At 44.7% G+C, this 13,603-nt stretch overlaps 1 protein-coding gene across 4 annotated transcripts in view; it reads left to right on the top strand.

Moving 5' to 3' along the window:
- LOC134936154 (zinc finger protein 300-like) overlaps positions 1–6,907 on the top strand; it is a 58,412-nt gene extending 51,505 nt beyond the window's left edge. For all 4 annotated transcript variants that reach the window (XM_063931072.1, XM_063931073.1, XM_063931075.1 and 1 more), the window contains one exon: positions 1,330–6,907. In XM_063931072.1, the coding sequence (XP_063787142.1) occupies positions 1,471–2,421 (951 nt within the window). In that variant the 5' untranslated portion in view covers positions 1,330–1,470 and the 3' untranslated portion in view covers positions 2,422–6,907. The remainder of the gene's footprint in view (positions 1–1,329) is intronic.
- Positions 6,908–13,603: the final 6,696 nt, after the last annotated feature.

Here is a 13,603-nt window from a genome sequence, read left to right as displayed (position 1 = left end):
TTCAAATTATGTAGGTTTGATACCTTGGCCAAGGATGACCTTCAGTTTGGTCAGGTGGTTTTACAGGGGTCTCAGTACTCACCCACCCGTTTGGGAGCATTGGGACTTCCCCATAGAGCTTAAGTACAAGACCCCAGTATCCACTAGGATGTAAGAGAAAATAGGAATTTAATACCTACTGGTAATTCCTTTTCTCCTAGTCCATAGTGGATACTGAGCGCCCGCCTCAGTGCTTCGTTCCTGCTTACCTGTGTAAGTATTTGGTTGGACCGGCGTTACGGTCCCGTTATGTTGGGATAGCTGTGCTATCCTGGTTAGGTTGGTGTTGCTATCCTCTGTTCTGGTTAGCACCCTCTGCCTCACCGCTGTTGTATTGTTTCTTTTCTCATGTTATGTCCGTCTCCTCAGGCACAGTTTTCCTAGACTGAGTTTGGTAGGAGGGACATAGAGGGGAGGAGCCAGCACGCACACACACACACACTATAATGTTTTAAAGTGCCAGGCTCCAGTGGACCCGATCTTTACCCCATGGTACTAAAATACAAGACCCCAATATCCACTACGGACTAGGAGAAAAGGAATTAACGGTAGGTATTAAATTCCTATTTTTGTTGATATTCCCTAAGCACAAAAACCAAACCTGCCCGTCTTTCTAACATCAAAATCTTCTATGTGATCTCAAATATTTCCTCTACACACCTTATACTGATCAGAATGATTTGAAGGTTTTCTATATAGAAAATGCTGGTCATTTTGGAGCATCAGATAACAACAGATGTGACCAGATTGGTAGCATTTATTATCATCTGTGGTTCTTTATGGAACATAAATAGAATGTGTGTATTATGTTATATACTATTTGTAATGGCCGGTGTTGCCTTGATTTTTTTCCCCCCCATGTGTCTCCACCATCCCTCTCTTTTTCTCTCTTCCTCCACCCCAAAACGTTCCACCAACCCCCTTCCTGTGACTGTAACTGACCAATCACTCTTCTGTGTATCTCTAACACAGGGGGTGGAAGTCAGAGTTCATGCCAACTGTTGATACATTCCAGTGTGATGACATAATTTTCCTTAGCAGTCGATTATACTGTATAAAGATTGAAAGTGTTGCAGGAAGATAGTTCTCTATACTGCACATCTGACTGGAAATGGGGTCCCAACAATTTGTAAACATAATAAAAATAATGCGAAGTTACTATGTCATATTTGCTGTGGTATGTAAATATACATCAAGTTTCTTATACAGTATAAACTTTCTACTAAAAATTAGGTTTGTGCCAGTAAGTTTCAGGCTTTTTAATGTTAACATACTTTTATTTTTTTGCAGGTGAATTGTGGAAGGGGCGTTGTTCTCTGATCAAGCCAACTAAGGACGTAATTTCGTCTTACGCCTCTGGAGGGTTCACAAAAGCCATATTTATTTAGAGTATAGGAGGAACCTGTAACTAAGTTGTTACTCTTCAAAGAAATGAAGCACAAAAGAGAGAAAACACTTCAGTGCTCAGAGTGTGACTTACGCTTTGCAGCTAAAATACATCTTCTCATACATCAGAGGATTCATACAGGAGAGAAACCATATCTGTGCTCAGAGTGTGACAAAACCTTCACACGTAAATCACAGCTTGTCATCCATCAGAGGAATCACACAGGAGAGCACCCATTTAAATGTTCTGAGTGTAGCAAGAGTTTTTCCCGGAAATTTACTCTTATTAGTCACCAGATGATTCACACAGGAGAGAAACCATTTAAATGCTCTGAATGCAGCAAGTGCTTCAACAGAAAGGATCAACTTATTATACATCAGATGAGTCACACAGGAGAGAAACCATTTAAATGCACTGAATGCAGCAAGTGTTATACCAAAAAGAAACCACTTGTTATACATCTGACGAAACACACAGGAGAGAAACCTTATAAATGTTCTGAATGCAGCAAATGTTTTTCCCAGAAGTCACATCTTGATAGTCATCATAGGTGTCACACAGGAGAGAGACCATTTAAATGCACTGAATGCAACAAGTGTTATACCGAGAAGCAACAACTTGTTAGTCATCAGAGGACACACACAGGAGAGAAACCATTTATATGCCCTGAATGCAGAAAGTGTTTTTCCCAGAAGTCACAGCTTGACAGACATCAGATGATTCACACAGGAGAGAAACCATTTATATGCTCTGAATGCAGCAAGTGTTTTTCCCAGAAGGCACAGCTTGTTAGTCATCAGAGAAGTCACACAGGAGAAAGACCATATAAATGTTCAGAATGCAGCAAGTGTTTTTCAGAGAGGTCAAATCTTGTTAGACATCAAAGGGGTCACACAGGAGAGAAGCCTTTTAAATGTTTTGTGTGTAGAAAGTATTATACCAATCGCTCAAATTTAGTTAGACATCAGTTGATACACAGGAAAAAGAAGCATTAACATGTTCTGAGCGTATGTAGTATTTTACTTAGAAGAGAACACATTACTCACGTGAGGAGTCGCTGAGGCTTTGAATATGGCCCGTGTTTCACAAGTTAACTTGTTTCATGACAATGGGCCTGATTCTGCAATGGGAGTATAGCATGAGAAAGCAGGTAACTTTGCACTTGGACAAACCATGTTGCAATGCAAGGGGTGCAAATACATTTATTTTTGCCAAGTTGAAAAGTTACTTTTTCAATTATTTTTGCTGTACTCTATACTCTGAATTGTCCCCATTATGTTTCGTAGAAAGGTAATTTTAATTTTCTTACTATTACAAGTGTTTTGTAGAAGCTCATACCCTTTATTAAAGTCAGGAGAGGAATGCCAACATGAATTTTGGGCATTTTCCTTTTGGGAATGTCCTTCTGTTAGGAACTGTTAGTGCTGCCATTACTGAGCTCTGTAAGATACAGCTGTAGTACTCGTGCAGATACTGGGACTAGTAGAGTCCAGTAGAAAGTTTCAGCAGCTGCTATCCGTACTGGTACTCTCTCTATGACTGGCAGAGATACAGGTTTAAGTACTGGATATTTTTAGAGGAACATTGTATGCTGCTCCCATTCACCGTACAGGTTATGGAGCTAATTCAGGTTGGATCGCAAATCCGGCAATCCTAGGCGGAGACAGAGCATTGCGGGGGTGTTGCCTGTAAACGGGGGGTATGACAGCGCGTGATCACGGTGGCTGAGTGACGTCACGCAGCCACCATGATCAAAAATATTGCGGCAGGCCTCCTGTGGGCGCAGGCAAGAGGCATCCATAATTTCTGCAATGAAGCAGAAATTGCGAGGTGATTGCAATTTCTGCTGCATCAAAGGGGGTGGAGGCGGCAGGTCACATGCTGGGCGGCCTTTCCCTGTGATGGCCAGCCCCAGCAAGTGATCCTTGTTGAATCGGGCCCTATTTTAGCTAAACATCAAATTTTCAAAGCCATGGATTCTCTGTGTCTGAGCGCTTGATATTAAAGGGCAGTAGTAATACACAAAATCAGACTATTAAGGCTATTGCCCTTTTAAATGCAGAACTCAAGGTATTGTGAATCAGTAACTTTGACTAAAATAACCTTTAGTCAAAATACCCCTTCATCTTTATCTTTTCACTTTTACACCTACTTATTCTTTTCCTAATATCTATATATTCTATCATGAGTAATATATGCTCTAGTAAAATGGTGGAAGTAAAACCCTGATTGTCTGTATACTATAGCAACCAGTAAAATTATAGCATTTGCTAGCAGTAGATTGCTACTAGCTGATATCAGGTTACTATGTGTTACAGCATATTGTTGATTTTAACTCCATGTTATGAAATAAGCCCAAGGAGGGCACATTGTTTACCAAGCCCATATATCACTTGTTGCAATCATGAGTTAAAGAAGCAATTTACCAGAGATGGAAAAAGGGATGCTTATCGGCTTTCGGGCAATAGGTGGCAGTCCTAAGCTTTCCCGGCAGAGTGAAAGCTGACCGACCTCCTACTGAGCTTGTGGCACCTGTTTTGCCTCTGCATGATCGCTTTCAAGTGCTCGTAGGACTGTTTTGTGGTCTCACTGTCTGGATATCTCACCTGGTGTCAGGCAGTGCAGTTTCTTTCAACTGCAGTGAGATTGTGTGAGGAGGTCGGAATGGGAGGATTCTGACTCTTTGCTGCAGACCGAGGGGGTGTCCAGGGCTTCTTGGAACAGATAAGAGCTCTTTTGCACCTGTGCAGCTTTCTGTGACCTGGTGGATGGCAGCTGGCTGGATCCTGTTGCTGGGCTGGTATCTGTCCTACCTACTCCTCTTGATGGAGCAGGCCACGGGGCAACGAAGTCCTGGAGTCTTTCACTTCCCTTTTTACCTCCACTCCGTGTATGTGGTCCCTTCCCTATCTAAACATTCACTCCTTACCCTGTCTCTTACCCAACCGGTTCTTCTCTACACCCCTCCTTTCTATTGAGATAGCCTGGGACATTTGGCTGTAGACTACTGCGCTTTAGCGCATAGCTGTACCTCTCACAAGGCCCAGCTCCTGTAACCGCTGTATTAGGTAATTTGCTTTCACTATACCCACCCAAGTTTTATTTTATATGTACTAAAATGTACTGGTGACTTTCACTTCGTCTTTTCAGGGTTGTTAATACTTAACGGGCATGGACAAATACATTATCAAAGCCATGACTCCTAAACCTCCCAGTTATTTCAATAAAGCATTAAAAGCAAAAGCTTCCTCCAAAAACGCTGCACCACACTCTCCAATATTCTCTGATATTTTTCAGGACTTTTCTGCTATGGTAACTCAGAAATGCAAACAATTCTCTGATATTTGTACATTCCTGCATAACAAGAATATCAGATTTGCCTTGCTCTACCCAGCAAAACAGGGTGGTGGATAGTGATACTCTGTTGTTTTTCACGGACCTTTCAGTGGTAAAAACATATTTTATGTCCCATATGTCACCACTACGATCCCAAGAAAAACTTTTATTTCTTAGATCTATTATTAGAAAGAATGGGGATTAATTCTCCTGAGTGGGTTAGAACTGGTAATGTTCACAGAAGGTTGCACTTCCACGATGTAATAGTTTTGTTCAATTCATATTGATTTATGTTCTGTGTGTGCACCTCTAAACCTAGATGGTGCCCACCACTGTTCTGGTTTTTCAAGAAACTTTTTAAAAATGGTGTTGAGTTATTCGCAAAAATGGTTGCAATATATTTCACTATTCACCTGTACGTTTACTGTGTCTTTATTTAAAACTGCTAATGCAGTTTGGGGCTGGAGGGAGGACGCTGACCTTTTCTCTGAAACCTTTGAGTTATTATTGTCATGTTTGTTCTGCCCTTGGTCGGGGTGTGAGTAGCCATGCTGTCTTCAATTTCAGCCCCAATTTATTCCCCCGTCCTAATCCTCTACAAATAATATCATGGAATGTTGGTGGATTGAATACGCCTATTTAAGGAGAGTCACAACCCTCTTACATTTAACGATTCATCTCGGATATAGGGCTGTATGTAATAGGGTCCGAGTTTACCAGTTACATCACAATGAAAGAAGTGTACACAAGGGGTGCACTATTTTAAAATACTAGGTTAAAATACTAATCAATATAGAGCTGGCCAGCAAAATATTATATTATAGAAAACATTGTGAAAAAGTGAATAATACTTTTTCCAGAAACTCTTTATTTGTCATCTATTCCATCATATAAGCATTTCAATAATGTACAATCTGTCCGATACATAAATGGAACATATGAGAATTAGTGTTCCAATGACATACATCTAAATGTCAAAAGATAAAATATTACATATCGCCATTGATGAATGTTGAAATCCATGCTGTATAAAAAAAATCAGTCATGTCTTACTCCCATCAAGGTATGAGGTCACATTTATATTCCCTTACAGGTCTTTGGTAGTTTTATGTCTCTATTTATTGGGGGTTCCTGCACAGTACAATTGGGACACCATATGATTAGCAGGTATTAAATATGCGATTGGTAAACGCATTCCATTTCAATAAATATATAAACATATAGAGATTAATTAGGTATTAAATACTATATGATACCTTACCTGTGCAATGGAAGTCCCCTTGCATGGCTCTCTCCGACGTATTGACTGTTGACCTATCATCCGGATACCAAATAATAGGATTTGGTATCCGGATGATAAGTCAACAGTCAATAGGTCGAAGAGAGCCATTCAAGGGGACGTGGTGCACTAATTGTGGTTTCCAATCATTTAAGTAAACAACCAAAAAACCCTCTTGTTGACCTTTTCCGTGTAGACCCTTTTCCCATGTTGACATTTTAAGGTCGACCTAGACACTGTACATTTTACAGGTTGACCCAATTATCCTCACCCATAGGATTCAACATAATAATCTTTATTCTTGTATTGGCGTTATATAAATTAGTGTTCAGACATTATTTTGATTCATATTTTACTCTTCCAATACTTATTCACTTGAATCTGTCTAAATCAGAGGTCCTCAAACTTGGTCCTCGGGGGCCCACACAGTGCATGTTTTGCAGGTCTCACAGAATCACAAGTGAAATAATTAGCTCCACCTGTGGACCTTTTAAAATGTGTCAGTGAGTAATTAATTCACCTGTGCACCTGCTGGGTTACCTGCAAAACATGCACCGTGTGGGCCCCCGAGGACTGAGTTTGAGGACCTCTGGTCTAAATAGTTATCAGTAAAATAGCTAGCTCTCTGCCAAATGAAACCTATAAATATTACTCAGTCTGAACTTGACATCAGGATGTACATTGTATTCAACTATCTACAGAAATTAATACAATTCAAATCAGAATTAAACACTGATCTTAAAGTGTAATGTGTTTCCTGATTAATATCCTTATTTGTAATCAATATTGACATGCATCCTGCCATTTATATCACGTGAGCAGATTGATACTGTCTATTAAATAAAGGTATTTATTTCAGCCTGTTATTAATGTTTAAACTTCAGCCATGTATGTAAATAGCAAATCTCTAATTTCATTCCATTTATGTTATATTTATGGGGGATGACTTCCGGTTCCGGCATTCGTGGTAAAGAACGCCTGATCCTAGAATTATGTTACCTCTGCAGTTCTCTACTTTCATACCGCCAGAATCTGGCATCCATATTCCTGCAGCCACTAATACCCCAGTGCTCCCCCTGGGACATTTATAGAAATGTTCCTTTCCCTCTACATGCTGCCCAAGTCACAGAATAAATGCTGGGAAGGGCCAGGATTCCAGTAAGGCGGCAGCATCTGGGGAACTAACACCATGCACTGCTACTGGCTCCAGACTCTCCTCTACCTTAGACCTGATCTGCAGGAGACCCTCCTATCACCTATTCTGTTCTTGTTCAGGCTATAACAGATACTATGAAGCCATTACTGCAGAAAGAGGCAGCCCAGTTCTAAGTTACCTCTCAGGTCACTCAACTGGGACAGGATATGGACACCCCAGAAAGCAAAGTTGGTGCTAACTTTCATGATATCCAGGCGGTAGACTCTCCTCTAACCTTATTTGGAGATTTTTTTTCACACATAATCTGTGTGTAGTGGGGCTTCCAGAATCCTTAAAGGGACCTGCACGGTATAATTTTCTGAATGTGACCTTCCTTGCTGGAGATTACTGATGTTTGTACCAATTTAGTTATTGAGTGTGCTTGTTACATTGGTCCTCTGCAAGACCAACATAATAAGCGCCTCCATGTGGTGATTTTCTGCTTCAATTATGTTCATAAAGAGGCATCAGCATCGCGACCTGTCTGGGAATGATTCTAAATGACTGCTCTATCAGGACTGTTCTTCTGAAGTAACTAAAGCCTGCAAGGAAATCGGCTGTATTTCTCTGACGTCCTAGTGGATGCTGGGAACTCCGTAAGGACCATGGGGAATAGCGGCTCCGCAGGAGACTGGGCACAAAAGTAAAAGCTTTAGGACTACCTGGTGTGCACTGGCTCCTCCCCCTATGACCCTCCTCCAAGCCTCAGTTAGATTTTTGTGCCCGGCCGAGAAGGGTGCACACTAGGGGCTCTCCTGAGCTTCTTAGTGAAAAGTTTAGTTTTAGGTTTTTATTTTCAGTGAGACCTGCTGGCAACAGGCTCACTGCATCGAGGGACTAAGGGGAGAAGAAGCGAACTCACCTGCGTGCAGAGTGGATTGGGCTTCTTAGGCTACTGGACACCATTAGCTCCAGAGGGACCGAACACAGGCCCAGCCTCGGAGCTCGGTCCCGGAGCCGCGCCGCCGGCCCCCTTACAGAGCCAGAAGCAAGAAAAGGTCCGGAAAAATCGGCGGCAGAAGACATCAGTCTTCAACAAGGTAGCGCACAGCACTGCAGCTGTGCGCCATTGTTACTCAGCACACTTCACACTCCGGTCACTGAGGGTGCAGGGCGCTAGGGGGGGGGCGCCCTGAGCAGCAATGTAAAACACCTTGGCTGGCATAAATACACCACATATAACCCCCAGGGCTATATGGGTATATTTTAACCCCTGCCAGAACTCACCTAAAAAGCGGGAGAAAAGGCCGCCGAGAAGGGGGCGGAGCCTATCTCCTCAGCACACGGGCGCCATTTTCCATCACAGCTCCGCTGGAAGGACGTCACCCTGACTCTCCCCTGCAGTCCTGCACTACAGAAAAGGGTAAAAAAGAGAGGGGGGCACTAATTTGGCGCAGTAGTTTATACTAACAGCAGCTATAAAGGGAAAAACACATTTTATAGTGGTATTCCTGTATATATATAGCGCTCTGGTGTGTGCTGGCATACTCTCCCTCTGTCTCCCCAAAGGGCTAGTGGGGTCCTGTCCTCTATCAGAGCATTCCCTGTGTGTGTGCGGTGTGTCGGTACGATTGTGTCGACATGTTTGAGGAGGAAAATGAGATGGAGGCGGAGCAATTGCCTATTATACAGTTGTCACCCCCTGGGGAGTCGACACCTGAGTGGATGAGCTTGTGGAAGGAATTGCGTGACAGTGTCAGCTCCTTACGACAGACAGTTGACGACATGAGACAGCCGGCTACTCAGCTTGTGCCTGTCCAGGGGTCTCAAACGCCATCAGGGGCTTTAAACGCCCGTTACCTCAAATGGCAGACACAGATACTGACTCCAGTGTCGATGATGAGGAGACAACCGTGACTTCCACTAGGGACACACGTTACATGATTGAAGCAATGAAAAATGTATTGCATATATCTGATAATACAAGTACCACTAAAAAGGGTATTATGTTTGGTGAGAAAAAACTGCCTGTAGTTTTTCCTGTATCCGAGGAATTAAATGAAGTGTGTGATGAGGCGTGGGTTTCCCCCGATAAAAAACTGATAATTCCTAAAAGGTTATTGGCATCGTACCCTTTCCCGCCAGAGGATAGGGCACGTTGGGAAACACCCCCTAGGGTGGATAAAGCGCTCACACGCTTGTCTAAACAGGTAGCACTACCCTCCTGATACGGCCGCCCTAAAGGAACCTGCCGATAGAAAGCTGGAGAATATCCTAAAATGTATATACTCTCACACGGGTGTTATACTGCGACCAGCAATCGCCTCAGCCTGGAGTGCTCTTTTGTTCTGTTCTTATGGTCTCTGTATATGCTTGCTTTCTAGTTTCGTTGATTGTTCATGCATTTCTTTCTGAACTATTGATGACAATAAAGTATTATTATGTGCAGTGCGGGCCTGGCGTGGTCGGATTCCCTGACTGAAAATATTGATACCCTAGATAGGGACAGTATATTATTGACTATAGAGCATTTGAAGGATGCATTTCTATATATGCGTGATGCACAGAGGGATGTTTGCCGACTGGCATCAAGAGTTAGCGCGCTGTCCATTTCTGCAAGAAGAGGTTTATGGACGCGGCAGTGGTCAGGTGATGCGGATTCTAAAAGGCACATGGAAGTATTGCCTTATAAGGGGGAGGAGTTATTTGGGGTAGGTCTATCAGACCTGGTAGCCACGGCAACGGCTGGAAAATCCACATTTTTACCCCAGGTAGCTTCTCAACCTAAGAAGACGCCATATTATCAGGCGCAGTCCTTTCGTCCCCATAAGGGCAAGCGGGCAAAAGGCGCCTCATTTCTGCCCCGTGGCAGAGGGAGAGGAAAAAGGCTGCAACAAACAGCCAGTTCCCAGGAACAAAAGCCCTCTCCCGCCTCCGCAAAGTCCTCAGCATGACGCTGGGGCTTTACTCGCGGACTCAGGCACGGTGGGGGCCCATCTCCAGAAGTTCAGTGCGCAGTGGGCCCACTCGCAAGTGGACCCCTGGATCCTTCAGGTGGTATCCCAGGGGTACAAATTGGAATTCGAGATGTCTCCCCCTCGCCGTTTTCTAAAGTCTGCTTTACCGACGTCTCCCTCAGACAGGGAAGCAGTATTGGAAGCCATTCACAAGCTGTATTCCCAGCAGGTGATAAGCAAGGTACCCCTCCTACAACAGGGAAAGGGGTACTATTCCAAGCTATTTGTGGTACCGATGCCGGACGGCTCGGTGAGACCAATTTTAAACCTAAAATCCTTGAACACTTACATACAAAGGTTCAAATTCAAGATGGAGTCACTCAGAGCAGTGATTGCAAACCTGGAAGAAGGGGACTATATGGTGTCTCTGGACATCAAAGATGCTTACCTACATGTCCAAATTTACCCTTCTCACCAAGGGTACCTCAGGTTTGTGGTACAGAACTGTCACTATCAGTTTCAGACGCTGCCGTTTGGATTGTCCACGGCACCCCGGGTCTTTACCAAGGTAATGGCCGAAATGATGATACTCCTTCGAAGGAAGGGAGTTTTAGTTATCCCTTACTTGGACGATCTCCTGATAAGGGCAAGATCCAGGGAACAGTTGGAAGTCGGAGTAGCACTATCTCAGATAGTGCTGCGCCAGCACGGTTGGATTCTCAATATTCCAAAATCGCAGCTGATCCCGACGACACGACTTCTATTCCTAGGGATGATCCTGGACACAGTCCAGAAAAAGGTGTTTCTCCCGGAGGAGAAAGCCAGGGAGTTATCCGAACTAGTCAGAAATCTCCTAAAACCAGGCCAAGTCTCAGTGCATCAATGCACAAGGGTCCTGGGAAAGATGGTGGCTTCTTACGAAGCAATCCCATTCGGCAGATTCCACACAAGAACCTTCCAGTGGGATCTGCTAGACAAATGGTCCGGGTCGCATCTTCAGATGCATCAGCGGATAATCTTGGCACCAAGGACAAGGGTGTCTCTCCTGTGGTGGTTGCAGAGTGCTCATCTTCTAGAGGGCCGCAGATTCGGCATTCAGGACTGGGTCCTGGTGACAACGGATGCCAGCCTGAGAGGCTGGGGAGCAGTCACACAGGGAAGCAATTTCCAGGGCTTGTGGTCAAGCCTGGAGACATCACTTCACATAAATATCCTGGAGCTAAGGGCCATCTACAATGCTCTAAGCCTAGCAAGACCTCTGCTTCAAGGTCAGCCGGTGCTGATCCAGTCGGACAACATCACGGCAGTCGCCCACGTAAACAGACAGGGCGGCACAAGAAGCAGGAGGGCAGTGACAGAAGTTGCAAGGATTCTTCGCTGGGCGGAAAATCATGTGATAGCACTGTCAGCAGTGTTCATTCCGGGAGTGGACAACTGGGAAGCAGACTTCCTCAGCAGACACGACCTCCACCCGGGGGAGTGGGGACTTCACCCAGAAGTCTTCCACATGATTGTGAACCGTTGGGAAAAACCAAAGGTGGACATGATGGCGTCCCGCCTCAACAAAAAACTAGACAGATATTGTGCCAGGTCAAGGGACCCTCAGGCAATAGCTGTGGACGCTCTGGTAACACCGTGGGTGTACCAGTCAGTGTATGTGTTCCCTCCTCTGCCTCTCATACCCAAGGTACTGAGAATCATAAGAAGGAGAGGAGTAAGGACTATACTCGTGGCTCCGGATTGGCCAAGAAGGACTTGGTACCCGGAACTTCAGGAGATGCTCACGGAGGACCCGTGGCCTCTACCTCTAAGAAAGGACCTGCTCCAGCAGGGACCCTGTCTGTTCCAAGACTTACCGCGGCTGCGTTTGACGGCATGGCGGTTGAACGCCGGATCCTGAAGGAAAAAGGCATTCCGGATGAAGTCATCCCTACCCTGATCAAAGCCAGGAAGGATGTAACCGTACAACATTATCACCGTATTTGGCGTAAATATGTTGCGTGGTGCGAGGCCAGGAAGGCCCCTACAGAGGAATTTCAACTGGGTCGTTTCCTGCATTTCCTGCAAACAGGACTGTCTATGGGCCTAAAATTAGGGTCCATTAAGGTTCAAATTTCGGCCCTGTCGATTTTCTTCCAGAAAGAACTGGCTTCAGTTCCTGAAGTTCAGACGTTTGTCAAGGGAGTACTGCATATACAGCCTCCTTTTGTGCCTCCAGTGGCACCTTGGGATCTCAATGTAGTTTTGGGGTTCCTAAAATCACATTGGTTTGAACCACTCTCCACTGTGGACTTAAAATATCCCACATGGAAAGTGGTACTGCTGTTAGCCCTGGCTTCAGCCAGGCGTGTCTCAGAATTGGCGGCTTTATCCTATAAAAGCCCTTACCTAATTTTTCATACGGACAGGGCAGAATTGAGGACTCGTCCTCAATTTCTCCCTAAGGTGGTTTCAGCGTTTCACTTGAACCAGCCTATTGTGGTACCTGCGGCTACTAGGGACTTGGAGGACTCCAAGTTGCTGGACGTAGTCAGGGCCCTGAAAATATATGTTTCCAGGACGGCTGGAGTCAGAAAATCTGACTCGCTGTTTATCCTGTATGCACCCAACAAGCTGGGTGCTTCTGCTTCTAAGCAGACTATTGCTCGTTAGATTTGTAGTACAATTCAGCTTGCACATTCTGTGGCAGGCCTGCCACAGCCAAAATCTGTAAAAGCCCATTCCACAAGGTAGGTGGGCTCATCTTGGGCGGCTGCCCGAGGGGTCTCGGCTTTACAACTTTGCCGAGCAGCTACTTGGTCAGGGGCAAACACGTTTGCTAAATTCTACAAATTTGATACCCTGGCTGAGGAGGACCTGGAGTTCTCTCATTCGGTGCTGCAGAGTCATCCGCACTCTCCCGCCCGTTTGGGAGCTTTGGTATAATCCCCATGGTCCTTACGGAGTTCCCAGCATCCACTAGGACGTCCGAGAAAATAAGAATTTACTTACCGATAATTCTATTTCTCGTAGTCCGTAGTGGATGCTGGGCGCCCATCCCAAGTGCGGATTGTCTGCAATACTTGTACATAGTTATTGTTTCAAAAATCGGGTTATTATTGTTGTGAGCCATCTTTTCAGAGGCTCCTCTGTTATCATGCTGTTAACTGGGTTCAGATCACAGGTTGTACGGTGTGATTGGTGTGGCTGGTATGAGTCTTACCCGGGATTCAAAATCCTTCCTTATTGTGTACGCTCGTCCGGGCACAGTATCCTAACTGAGGCTTGGAGGAGGGTCATAGGGGGAGGAGCCAGTGCACACCAGGTAGTCCTAAAGCTTTTACTTTTGTGCCCAGTCTCCTGCGGAGCCGCTATTCCCCATGGTCCTTACGGAGTTCCCAGCATCCACTACGGACTACGAGAAATAGAATTATCGGTAAGTAAATTCTTATTTTCTTCTCATCCTATGAAGCAAGGAAATAAATTTTCCT

Source organism: Pseudophryne corroboree, chromosome 6 (assembly GCF_028390025.1).
Source record: "Pseudophryne corroboree isolate aPseCor3 chromosome 6, aPseCor3.hap2, whole genome shotgun sequence".
NCBI classification, from domain to species: Eukaryota; Metazoa; Chordata; class Amphibia; order Anura; family Myobatrachidae; genus Pseudophryne; species Pseudophryne corroboree.
Note: the sequence above shows the minus strand (reverse complement) of the source record. Positions and strands in the feature narration are given on the sequence as shown.